The 13810-nt window shown below is 29.5% G+C and overlaps 2 protein-coding genes across 15 annotated transcripts in view; one reads left to right on the forward strand and one right to left on the reverse strand.

The window, feature by feature from the left end:
• LOC107068857 (uncharacterized) overlaps positions 1-11702 on the reverse strand; it is a 61804-nt gene extending 50102 nt beyond the window's left edge. For 2 of the 3 annotated variants that reach the window (XR_001476059.2, XM_089175889.1), the window contains exons 1-3: positions 11650-11702; positions 11187-11280; positions 10852-10968 (exon numbers count right to left, since the gene is read on the reverse strand). The gene's annotated coding sequence lies outside the window, so the exon portion shown is untranslated. Of the gene's footprint in view, positions 1-10846; positions 10969-11186; positions 11281-11649 lie in introns of all 3 variants that reach the window. The other variant, XM_089175891.1, reaches the window with a different exon arrangement.
• Positions 1-13810, forward strand: part of LOC107068855 (growth factor receptor-bound protein 14) — a 364319-nt gene that overhangs the window by 110343 nt on the left and 240166 nt on the right. For all 12 annotated transcript variants that reach the window (XM_089175882.1, XM_089175883.1, XM_089175886.1 and 9 more), the window contains 3 exons: positions 2271-2401; positions 5491-5571; positions 13167-13298. In XM_089175882.1, coding sequence (XP_089032008.1) covers positions 2271-2401; positions 5491-5571; positions 13167-13298 — 344 coding nt within the window. The remainder of the gene's footprint in view (positions 1-2270; positions 2402-5490; positions 5572-13166; positions 13299-13810) is intronic.

Genomic DNA, 13810 nt, shown 5'->3' on the forward strand with positions numbered 1-13810 from the left:
AATAAAAAAAAAAGAATAGAAAAAAGTTGACAGTTACCACGACACGTGTATTTAATGACAGGTTTAATCGTAAAAGGGATAAAAAAGGCTTTAAAGACGACGATCATTCTCATCATTCTCATAATCATCATCATCATCATCATTATCCTCCTCCTCCTCCTGCTTCTCCTCACCCTTTTCCTCCTCATCGTTTACAAATGTAAAATAAAACCTGCTATCTCTTTAAACACGCAGAAAATTTCTTAACGTTTCTTTCCTTATTTTTTATTTATTTATTTTATTTTTAAATCGAAAGAAAGGTGTTGTCGCGCATGGTCATCCGGAAATTCCATCTCGGCAGATAATAAATTCCTTCTGACGTTTGTCTCATTCTGTTTTTTACTTTCTTTCTTTTTTTTTATTGATTTGTTTGTTTATTTTTCACAATTGCATTCCTTTCTCTCTTTCTTTCTTTCATTCCTCATTTTGTTTTTATCTTCTCTTTATGGATTTATTTATATCTTTATTTTTCTCATTCTACTTCTCGTATGTTGTTGTTGTTGTTGTTGTTGTTATGGTTGTTGTTGTTTTTTTTTTTTTTTTATTATATTTGATTCAAGCAAAGAGAAGAAGAAGAAACGGGCACAAGCTCGTCGAGCAAGAAATTCCAGACCAATGACATTCTCAACTCGTTATTTCAAATAGCATCTCGTCGTTCTCCTTGCACTTGGTGTGTGTGTTTTTTTTTTTTTTTTTTATACTAACGATCATTGACCAAGACACTTTTAAACATTTCAAACGGTTTGTTTGTAAACAACCCTTTTACCATTTATTTATCTGATTTTTTGTTTCTTTATTTCTTTGTATTTTTTTAGTTTTAAACTCATTTAATTCTGATGAAAAAACATCGAACATTTTATTTGATTCTTCAAACAATTCTTTATCGAAATTATTATTCATTATTATTAATTAACAATAACGTCAATAAAATGAGATTCAATAGAGATTATTTTACTGAAATTAATCTATCATTAATTGGTCAATTGTTTTTCATGTATAAATTTCAAACGCTACTTTGGAAACAACAGTGATATAAAAAATAGAAATGAGAATAAAAAAAAATGAGAGAGAAAGAGAGAGAGAGAGAGAGATAGAAAATAGAAGAGAAATAGTAACAGAAGGGTTGAGAGAGCCTGGGGCAAATGTGAATCAATAACGGACCCGAGCCTAGAGTAGAAATCGAGCTTGGTACAGGTCAGGGATTCCCCTATTTTTTTTCTCTTACTTTTTTCCCCTTTTCTCATTTTTTCTTTTTACTCCAATACAACGCGTGTGTTTTTTAAAGTCTTCGAAAACGAATGATACTCGCCTTACAAAAAAAAAAAAAAAAATAACAAGAAAACAAAAATCATTACAATTAAATTCTCTTAATTTTTTTTATCAAATTAATATCAAATTGTTTATCAATGATAAAAAAAAAAAAAGTAGGAAATGTTAATAAATTAATTGCACAATATTGGAGTATTATTGGATGTATTGTATTGCATTGCGAAATACAATGAAAGTTTCAATAATAATTTTAATCTATCGATATCTCTAATAAGAATATCGCGATAAAGAAGTTATGTATACGATATTTATCGATATTTTTAACATCCGCCCTTTTAACATCGTATATAACATATATACGTCACATTTTGTAGTTGAAGTATCAGTGGCGTTATATCTTATCGTAGTACCCCCACGTTAAAAGTTTACTTTCGTCGTCATCATCATCATCATCCTCTTTACGATTACGGTGTATTCATTATAATAATAGTAGTAGCTGTAACGTAATAGTAGTAGTACTAGTAGTAGTAGTGGTAAGTAGTAGAGTCCCTTTTACGACTGGTTTTATTTTGTTCTTTTCTTGTTAGAGAGAGAACCTTTTCCACCAACCAACACACAAACACTACACGCGTGAAAGCAACGCGAGAAAGAAGCCCCACAGGACCTGTTTACTCGGTGACGCGTAATTTAGCTGGCTTACATGGCTATCGTTGTTACGTTTTACACATGTCGGTGGTTCCCCTTCGAAGAAGTACCATGGGGGGAACCCTATCATCTTCTTTTATTTATTTTTTCTTCTATACTTTTATATACTACTATCCCTCCATTACTAGACTAACTATAACTTTACGTTTCAACTATTATACAAAAAAAGAAAAAAAAGGAAATTATTCAAATAGAATTATTTTCTTTTATTAATCTAATGTTTTTCTTTTCTTTTCTTTTCTATTTTTCTTTTGCAGAACGAACGTTGGAAGACCACGAGGACATATTGGCTGTACACAGAGAAATGGAAACGTTTGCACCACATCACGAAAGAAAATTTTACTTTCGTCAGGACTTTCTTAAATACGAGTTCTTCATTAAACCAAAGGTTAGATTAATTTCTTTTATTTATTAATATTTAATAATTATTCGAATAATCAACAAATATTTATAGAAAACTTATATCACTAGATGATAAACTAAAAAAGAACTATATTGCAGTGTTCTGTTTTACCAACATTTCTGAAGGTAAATTCATGTATCACAAAAGGGTAAAATAACTTTCTACTTTATCGAGATAAGATTCATGAATCAGATGATAAAATAATTTTGTTCATGGTAAAACAGATTCCTGCTATATTTTCTAATAGTAAAGGTACACTTAACTATTTTACCTGTGTATTATTTTCAAGATAAAGTAGACTATTATTTTCTTATGATAATTTATTATTTAATAATATATTTCATTCATATAAATTCTCATAATTCTGACGTATAACATTATCTCGCACATTATCTACGTGCTAATGATAATGATGATGATGATGATGATGATTATTCGAATGAAATAAATTAAATGAAAACTATTATTGATTAAATATACGTCCTTTGTGATTCAACGAACGAAGGGATTCTGTGCAATACACGCATAACTATCTCGTTTTAAATGCAATTCACGTAGCAAATGATGACAATACTTAATTGTCATTTAACACGATTATTATCGGTGCATAATAGAATCGTAGATTATATTATTGCTATCATTGTATCGTAAATAATGACACATCATAATATCCATAATTACCACCATTGTAAGGACATTTAATTGTTACGTTTTATTTTACTAAATAATAATTATTCATTTCGTATCAATGAACAACACGTGAACAATTAATTCACATTTTTGTCAAAAGGAATTGCACAATTTTTTTTTTTGTTAATATTAGATAAGAGTAACAAAAGACTTGAAATCAGTCACCGGGTGCCGTATCAGCGCCGTTCGAGTTGCTACTTAAATCTGCCGGGTTTTATTTTGTAATATAATTATGCAAATAAATTTGTAAAAAGACATCGTTCGTTCGTTCGTTCGTTCGTTCATTCATTTACGGATAACTTTGAAAATACTTGAAAGCTAGTAATTAAGCGTTAGATATAACGTCGAAACAAGTTTCAAGACAGTAAGAACGAATTGGAAGTAAACTGTTAAGCGAAAGGTGAGGTGAGGGGGAGGTGGGTTCAAGTGAGGAGAATGGCACAAAACTTTATCGCTATTTTGACCGTTTTCCAGTCGTGAGACGCCAATTAAAGCGAAACGAGAGTCCGGAAACTTCGATAAGTGAGTCTCCTTCGAGACTCTTTCGCTGATTCTTCGAACGAACGGTTTTGCAAGCAAATTAGTATCTAATTAAAGGAAATACCATATAACGACTTAATTAGCGTAATTCGTAATTAGTATTGATTGGACTTTCCGCTTGAAAGAACTCCCACCATTCTCTTTTCCTTCCCTCCTCTAAGTCCCCACTTTTCTCCCTAACACTCCCTCTCTCTCTTTCTTTCTTACATTCACATTTTCTCTACCTCTTTATCATTTATAGATTAAGATAATTATTAACAATCTAATTTGAAATATTCTTGATAATTCATTTATCATCATCAAATATTGAATATTAATCGAATTTTTAATCTTATATCTCAAACAAATTAAAAATCTCAAATATTTGATAAATTAAAAATTGTAATAGTGTTGCACGTGTTATAAACAAAAACCATATGTGAGATTTATTACAAATAATTTTCCATTAATTGTCTAAGTTTATCACATTTTTTTAAAGTCCACAATCAAATATGAAATTCGAATAATATTCAATATTTCGAATTAAAATTAAATTCTCTACCCCCTCAGCCCTTCTTTTTGATTCACTAACCCCCCCCCCCCCTTGATAGTTTAAAACCCTTTTTTATACTTTTGTTTTTACATCTACTTACAATTCGAAGTTACGTTCTTGCTACAGAATTCTACGACCCATCACTTAAACTCTCACCACCCCTTTCATTCATTTCCTTTTCTCACCCTTTTAATCCTCCCACCCCTCCCCTCTCCCTCTCAGACCCCTCTTTACTCCGATTTACTCGGTTTTATTTCACTTCTCTCAATCGGAAAACTCTATGCTTGCCTCTCTACGTTTAATTTCGTCGATTTTAATTTCATCCTTTTCTCACGAATACAATTTCATCGAGCGAATACCAATCCCTACGATTTTTTTCGATTCACTTAGAACTAACGTTGAACAATAACTTTTAAGGGTAGAAGTTTCCTTTTTCTTTTTTTCTTCTTCTTTTTTACATATTACTTTATACTAAGTTTATTAAATTTAAAAAGGGACCACTCTCTACTTACGTACATTTTCGATGTTCAAATTAATGTTCAAAGTTAATTCACTTATCGATTAATCATTTGTTGAAGTGCATCTAAATAATTTTTGTTATAATGTTTAATCAATAAAATAATACAACAAATTCTTGATTATTTGTACGACGAAGTTTATAAAAAATAAAAAATATAAACAAAAAGATGTAGATTTTAAATTTATGAAAAAGAATTTAATTAAAACACGTGATACACGGTGTTTAAGTGTTATTATTAATTAATATGAATAGAAATGAAAGGTAAGAAGAATAATATTTAACGTGATAGTAATTAGAAGGTCTAAGCTCGAAAAGAAAATTCGATAATTATCGAGAACACGAGATCGCTTGGGTTTATATCAGTTCCTCTTTTTTTTTTTTTTTTTTTTTGTGGAAAAACTTTTCGGATTGTTGAGTCTTATCGCGTTTCTCGCGAAAAGTTTCTTAGCTTCGACGATAACTTTCGTGTTTCTCGATGTTATCGGCTTCTAGACTTTAAGCCTGAACTTTTCGAAAAGGTTCGCACGCGATCGAGTCTTGGGTCTGTAAGTAAAAGGTACACTCTACTACTAGAAGGTAGAACATCGAAAATGTAAGAGAAGAAGAGAAAAAAAAAAGAAAAAAAAAAAAAAAGATAATCGTCTTAAGAAAATGATTTACGAAGCAACGAACGAACGAACGAACAAATTAAAGATTGATATATTTATGTTTGTTTATTTTTAATTTTCCATGTGCATTTAACGTGATAAAATATGAATTAATTGAATATTATTGTTTTTTTAAATGTTACAGCAATTTTTCCCTGCAGAAATGGTTGCCTTTCCTAACGTTGAGGATATTGGAACATTTGCAGAAGTGGAAAGTGCCTTAAGGGTAAATACACAAATATTTTCACCTATTTGCCTATTAAGTTCATAGGGTTTTGCATTTGCTCATAATTTTTTCCAAGTAATTTAATTTCTAATACCCTAAAGTTATTCTCGTATCGTGGAAACAAACGAAATAAAATAATAAGTATATGTAATTACCTTTTATACCTGTTACAAATATTAATAGAAAAATTAAACAAAAAAAAAAAAACGTAAATTTATTAAAATTTTAAACCTGAAAAAGATACGTTCATTAATACAATATTTTACTATCAAATAAATTGAAAATCTTTGGTGCGTGTGCCTTCAGAAATGCATTTATACATATATTTTGAAAATAACATTTAAAGGTGTTCAAATAGAAGAAAAGTAGAAAGGTTTGATGATATATCCAACGATGATCACCTGTAACAAAAAGAAAACTATATTAATTATAGAATCAAGTGAGATACAATAGCCTGACATATAAATCGTCCAATTCGCAGATGCACTTTTCAAATTGAATTGTCTATTTATTTTTATCTAATTTCTATTTAAAATTGCAATAAAATGGAATTTAAACGCGTGATTTTACATTTACAAAAAATAAAAAATAAAAAAATAAAAAAGTAAAAGTACAAATATTAAGCTACTAGAGAAAATAATATCTATTAATTATTATAACTAATACTTTTAAACTGCATTATATAGAAAAGAAAAAATTACAAATTTAATCAAATGCGATCAAAGTGAAAAATCTTAAAGACAAAAAAAAGAGAGATTACTTTAATATTAAAAAAAACGATAATTAGGTTTCAAAATGTAATAAAAAGGAAATTTAAATATTTTGACTCGAACTAACTAAACACATATGCATCTTTTAGACGATATAGACACGCATTTGGTGTCCCAAGGAGATGGAATGATCCATCATCTCCAATTACAACTAGAAATTAATGACGAGCAAAAAAGTAAAACAATAAAATATAAAATATGACTAAAGAGCTATTCTCTAAAGGTTCAAACTTGCTGTTGAACCTTTGAAAATAACTCAATAGCCTGTAGTTGCCCTCTTGAGCCACAATTAAGTGGGGGCCTCTTCGGCATTAAGCCTCTTCTTTCTTCATTCCATGAAAACTGCATTTGGACATTTCCTACGTGCGAGCAAGATAAGATTTTTCATACTAATTTTGTAAATGAACTCGTATTTTGTTATGATTCTAATTCTCAATTATTACAAAATTAATTTACATTTCGCGTTTACTTTTCTAGCTTGTGGACCATCAATGAATTTAGATTTCATTGACCATACACAAGCACATTTAATCGAATGTCCAAGCAGATAATGATTTCCCTCGATGACCTAATAACACTTCGCACTTTCAACGTCGAGTAATAAAATGGAATTGAAATAAAAAGTGCAATAAATGTAATGCATTTTCTTGCAATACTTTCATTTCATTAATATGTTATATTTAATTATATCAAATATTTCAAGCTGTAAGACGAAATCGCGATAGTGCGAAGTGCTAATCCTGAAATACTTAAAACTAAGTATCAAATGCATCAAAGAATTTGCGAATTTGATTCGACTCTATCTCGTTCGAGATAAAATCGAAGCAGAAATGAATCTTTTAAATCGTTGCAAATCCCTTTGAATCATGATACATAATAAAGATTACAGAATAGTCACAAAATACATTTACAAAGCAAGAATAATAGAATGAAATGATACAATTTTGTAACAATTCTGTATAAACCAGGAGGCGGAATTTCCACTCCGGAGTGGAAGCAAAAAGTCTAATGCCTTTCCTGGATCCTACCTACTTAAAATTACAGTTTTCACATTCATTCAAAGAAGTATGCTACCTGCCTGCCTATTACCCATATTTTTCCCGTTTCAAGAAAAACCATACATACCCACCCACTCACTCCACGGTTCTCTCACATACCACCAGGGTGCAAAAGCCTAAACTAGAGAGCATGCCCCGGGGCACCTCCGACACCCTAGTTCAACCACGTTTTCTAAACTTATATGCTAATGGGTATACGTACGTTTTGCTGTAATCGTCTGCCAAGGCTAGTGATTATTGCATAAATAATTAAAGCAAAAATACAAGTATACACTAGTATATATGCATACTAGTTATATACAAGTATATCAAAGTTTCCACAAATAAATGCAGTAACTCTACTATTCAAAACGGTTATCAAAAAAATTAGAAATATTTAATATAAATACAAAAATACACAAACTCGTATTTCTTATATCACAGGTGATATATAAAAGTAGTAACCTCAGCATTAAATGATGTATTAATTAAAAACTATCGCGAAACGATGTACAATACACACTACCTAATACGCACACACAGGTGTAAAGTACATCGTGCAACCACTAGCACAATAACAGCCGCCAATAGGGGAAAAACTTAAAACTAAACCCACACTAACTGTTTCTCACCCATACGTGTAACACCTGGGCACACGCATAGGTGAGAACGCAGGAAGTATGGGGGGGAGAAACGGGGGATTAGTATATTAGAAGCTGAAAATCCTGATCTAAAAGTTTATTAATATATAAAAAGATTCTCTCATAAAGCTAAACGGGCTGTGACTCTACAAGTTATTTATAATGACTTTCAAAGAAATTTTAAAAAATCTTAAAAGATTTAAAGAATTTTCAAAAAATTTTAAATACCTCGGACGACTTCTTTCATTAAGTTGGCTGTTCTAATAAAAGAACTGGGCTTTGAGCCACCACTTAACTGCTAGAGTCTATCCGTCGCGAATTGGTTTGTTTTCTTGCTCATTTATTTATAATATCGAGGTATCGATATTTCAAATTTATTTGCGATTAGATAAACTAAGTACAAAGCAATGCATGTAAGAAATTTTTTACATGCTTTTTCTGGACGAAAACGAGTAAATTAATGCTTGATTTCACCACAACAAAACATAGACAAAACACGTAATAAGAAAAAGAAAGTGCTATAATTAATTACATTATTAATTAAATGAATTTAACCGATGAGACAAGAAAACCTATCCTGAACTAATAATAAAACATACAATACAATATACAATTTTCATGAGTAACTCCTAAAAAGAAATTACTCATGTGCTCGTCAATAATTTATTTAAATAATTACAACCAGTAACTCGTGCCGATTTGGACCTTTCATCCTCGGCATGATTGAGCACTGGAGGGACTTTAAATAAAAACTCGCGGTTTAAGAAGTTCTGCGATGGCTCCAAAACACTCCTACTTCACAGCAAATATTATAGTCTGACGATGGAAGACGATACTCGATTTGCCATGGGAGAAAATCCATCGAAGATCCACCAAAAATCCATCGAAGATCCACCAAAAATCCATCGAAGAATTCATCCAACATCTTTGAAAGGAAGAGAATCCATGGTTATTTCTGTAAAATAAAATAGAACAAAACGATAAGTTATTTGGAATATAATTTAAAATCATATAAAATAAAATCGAATAAAATGTAAATACAAATGAATACTTACGATGCATTTTAAGAAGATACAGCTCTATTGCACCATGGTAATGCACCTCGCGTGAATCTAAAAACGCGGTATAAACGAAAATAAGAAACTATAGATGAGTTTCTTATCGCGAAACCGATATTTTATTATACGACGAACAACACTGACTCTAATTCGCGTTTGATTTTAACTTATTACTCGCCCGATCACTGATTCTAAACTGCACTAATTTAAAGACTGCATTGCTCGCAGTCAAATGCAAGAACAAAAATTTCACTCCCGGTCACTTCACATGGGCCATTCGTGCACGATTGCAATCTGAAACAGAAATAAAAAACAATACTATTAATATCATTACTATTACAGAAAATCATTAAAATTTTTGAGGAATTATTTAATACAAAAATATACTTACTTTAAATCTTTATTGATGAATGCACAATAGATCTCCTATCCTCAGGAGGACGATGACAATGCACAAAGAATGATTATAAAACTGCATTACATGCAGTTAATTCATTTAACACTAGATTTGTGGACTAAGCAAATGTGATTCATTTCAAACTTTTTTGTTACATATTTATTAAATAGAAATATATTAATTAATTGTAATTTAATAAAATTTAAATTTAATTAAAATTGTAAAGTAGAATATATTTCTTTAAAATATATGTTAATTTTAAATGCTGTAAAGAAATATACATTAATATTAATTCCTCTCCTCTATCGACTTTTTCATTCAAACAATTTTTGTAAATTTTTAAAAAATAGTGAACAAAACAATAGTGAAAAAATCTAGTGTTAAACGAATTTCTAAATGAATTTAATTAATAAAATGTGAATACCATTCCAACGATGATCTAAAACACAAATAAAAACAAGATTATATAAATCTTTGTTATATAAAAATTACTATAATTATTGAAAAAATGTTTCATATAAAAATTAACTTACGTTTTTTCTTCATTGATGAATGCAGGATGGGTATCCTACCCTTAGGATGACGATGAGCACATGTTTAAACTGAATAAAAGAAACTTGCGAGTTTCTTAACCGAGCAAACGAAACTTTAACATGCGACGATCAACACTGAATCTACTCTTTTGTCGACTTTTTAATATTTTATTTTAACACGATGCAACACACGAGAACCTCATTGCCTACGCGCTCGATTGCAATGATTTTCTGAAACCAAAAAAGAAAAAGAACAATTAAGATCATTGTCGTAATAAAAATCCATTGAAATAATCATAGAAATGTTTGATAGAAAAATATACTTACTTTTAATCTTCTCTGATGACTGCAGGATGGGTATCCTACCCTTAGGATGACGATGTATAAAATAAAATTAAATAAAAAGTCTGAAAAAGCTGAAACATACTAAAGACTATATTACAATATTTCCTGTGAATCATTTCTGAAGGCAGGGCACACATTAAAACCATTGAATATTTTATCAAAAATATTCAATGCTAAATATAAAGAAATAATTTAATATTCTATGAGAATTGACATAATAAAAAGTTAAAGTTATTAAATATTTGTGAAATTGATCAAAGTATGCAACTATTTGCTTGCAATATTATATACCAAGTATGTAATGTTAATAAAAATATTAATTAAAAACCCCTAAAATTGTTTAAATAAAATAGTAATTGTATCAGCAAACTTAATAAAGAGAGTAACATTAAAAATAAACCAATTTTTATACCATTCTATGTAATGAAAAAGTATTTAAAGTATTAAAACTATTACGATAACCTTAAAAATAAAATTGTTCAAACGTTTAATACGTTACTCTCGTTGTCGTCGTTGAAAGACGTAAGGGGAATGGAGAGATCTCCTCTGTCTGTACTCCTTGAAGTGTCGAATGTATTGCTCCATGTTTTTATTTTGCTTTCGGCTCGAGAATTTCCTAGAAATAAACAATTGCCTTTAGTTCGAATGTTTTGTCTTTTTATTCTGTCTTCATACTTTCTTTCTCTCTCTATCTCTCTCTTTCTCTCTCTGTCTTACTCTGTCTCACTCTGTCTCTCTCTATCTTTACGTCTTTATATCTCTCTCTCCCTCACACTCACATATACTCTTTCTATCAAACTTTTCTCTGTTTTAAAAGAAAAGAGATAGACGTACCTCGCAAATATAAAGAAGATAAAACAATTGACAGTATAAGGTTAGGTATATATACTCGTGCTGGACTTTTCCAATGCAGGGAAATCCGAATAATCTAAAAAATAAGAATGCATTAATATGATATCAAGAAAATCAAATATATATGTATATGGTTCCCTGTATTATATGCAGATACTATTTCTATTAAGACATAACGATGAAAAATAATTCATTATAGAATCATTAGAGATTGTAGTAATTATCGATGTCGTGAGAATAACCTAAAAGATTAAAAAAGTATTGTTAAGTAACGAAATCGAATGGACGTGACGCGAGCCGGGGAGACGCCGATTATATTTTCACAGATATCTTTCGAACTTTTGAATTTATTTTGTTGAAAACACTCACGTATAAAAAGTTAGCTTGTAGCTATCGTTTAATATATAATAGAAGGCTGTACGATAAAAAAATATCTTGTAATTACCTGAAATTAACGGGACGACACAGGTTCCGTGCGATCTCCATGATAGTTGGAGGAAAAGACCGCTTGATTTGCATCTCATTGGCTAATCACTTTTGGTCTTACGCTTTGAAATTGAAATGACCAATTAAAACATCTTTTTTTTATTTCACGCAAATAAGCTTACTGTGATTGGTTGAAATTTTGTCGTTTTCAAATTCAAACTCAAAATCAAATTATAATTGTTATTACTCAAGATGATTATTTATTTAATAAATAAAAAATAATTTTATTTTTTTTTTAATAAATGTACAATGTCTCTTTTAAATAATCTAAAAATAATGAACAGAATACAGAAAATATAAATACTATGAAAATTTTTTCGTATCGCACATAAGTAAGAAAAGAATTTCAACCAATCACGGCAAGCTTATTTGCGTTAAATAAAAATACATGTTTTAATTGGTCACTTCAATTTCAAAACGGTAGTTCTTTTCCCTCCATTTATTGTCGGAGATCGTACAATAGCTGTGTGTCGTCCCGTTAATGTCAGGTAATTAAATGATATTTTTTATAAATATTAATTATAAAGAAATAATTTAATAATCTATAAAAATTGACATATATAATGAAAAGTTCAAGTTATTAAATATTTAAGAAATTGATCAAAGTACAGTATGATGCAACTATATTTTATTGCTAAGTTACATACCAGGTATGTAATGTTAGTTAAAATACTAATTAAAAATCATTTAAATAATTCAATCGTATTTAAACTAACACGATAACGTTAGAAATAAAATTATTCAATAATTTATTCGGTAATTACATGTGCTAGGTTTAAACTCGTCGAAGGACGGGAGAGGAATGAGATACATTGCTGTTTAACCTTCATAGCGTCAAAGTATCGGCTGTTTTCATTTTGCTTTTGTCTTAAGAATCTCTTACGGATAAACGTAATATTCATAATAATCTGTAGATTGAATGTTATTTTCTTCTTTTCGTACACACTCTCTCTCTCTCTCTCTCTCTATCTATCTATCTATCTCTCTCTCTGTCTCTCTGTCTCACAACACATACACTTACACATACAAACATTCCTTCTATTTCAATAATTATATATGTATATATATATAACGTTTTCGTGTTAGATTTAATGTTTTAATAAACTTCTTTACATTGAATGGTATAAAAATGAGTTTATTATTTAATTTAATTTTTATATTGAGTTTTTTTTTTTATTAAATATTATATTTAACATAACATACTTTATATGTAATTTTTATACAAGTATTTAGATTTAGGTAAATAATATTTTAATAAACCTAACTATAAACCAGGTAACCATAACCTAATACAGATATATATATATATAATCTAATATAATACTATATCATATATATATATAGGTATATTATTATTATCAATTTTTATTTGAGTACAAATGAATTGTTAAAAAGATTTTGGAATATTTCGATGTATTTTCAAATGTATTTATTTTATTCATTATTTTTCTAAACCTTGAAAATCATAAATTGCAGGCTTACCTGTCCCGCGATAACGGCGAGTGCCCGCAGGTGTACAGTCCGGTCTGGATGAAGGACGGGAGCTCGACAACTTGGAAAAAGCTGTATATGCTGTTACGAGACCGGAAACTCTATACGATGAAGAAGGTAAGATACTCTTATGTAACATATTCTTGCATATCGTGGAAGAACTCTGAGAGACTTAATTAAAAGAAGCGAACATGTCGTCGCTTTCTTTATTTGTTTTCTTCTTTCTTTTAGTCTTTCTTATCCCGAACAGAAGGAACTTCGTTGAGACTTCTATGTATTTCTTTCTTTCTTTCTTTTTTCTTACTTTTTTCTTACTTACTTTTGTCTGTCTTGTTCATAAAAGCTTTACGAGCAGTTTCACGATGTGCTTGCTTGAAACGCGATGGAAATAATTCGCGTGTGAGTGTCTACTTTGGTAAGATCGTTAATTAAAACCCTTTTTCCCTGTTTAGGATGTTAATAAACTTTCTTCATTAATATTTTTTCTTTCTATTATTATTATTATTTCTAATAATAATTATCTGTACTCGTAAATATTAACTAAAAAAGGTACAAATCAAATCTGAATTAAATAAAAGTAATATTATATAATCATGCGTGATAATCATTTTTTACATGTTTTTTCCGAC

This window comes from Polistes dominula, unplaced genomic scaffold, assembly GCF_049000335.1.
Source record: "Polistes dominula isolate Pdom_NZ unplaced genomic scaffold, Pdom_raw_medaka contig_19, whole genome shotgun sequence".
Classification (NCBI taxonomy): domain Eukaryota; kingdom Metazoa; phylum Arthropoda; class Insecta; order Hymenoptera; family Vespidae; genus Polistes; species Polistes dominula.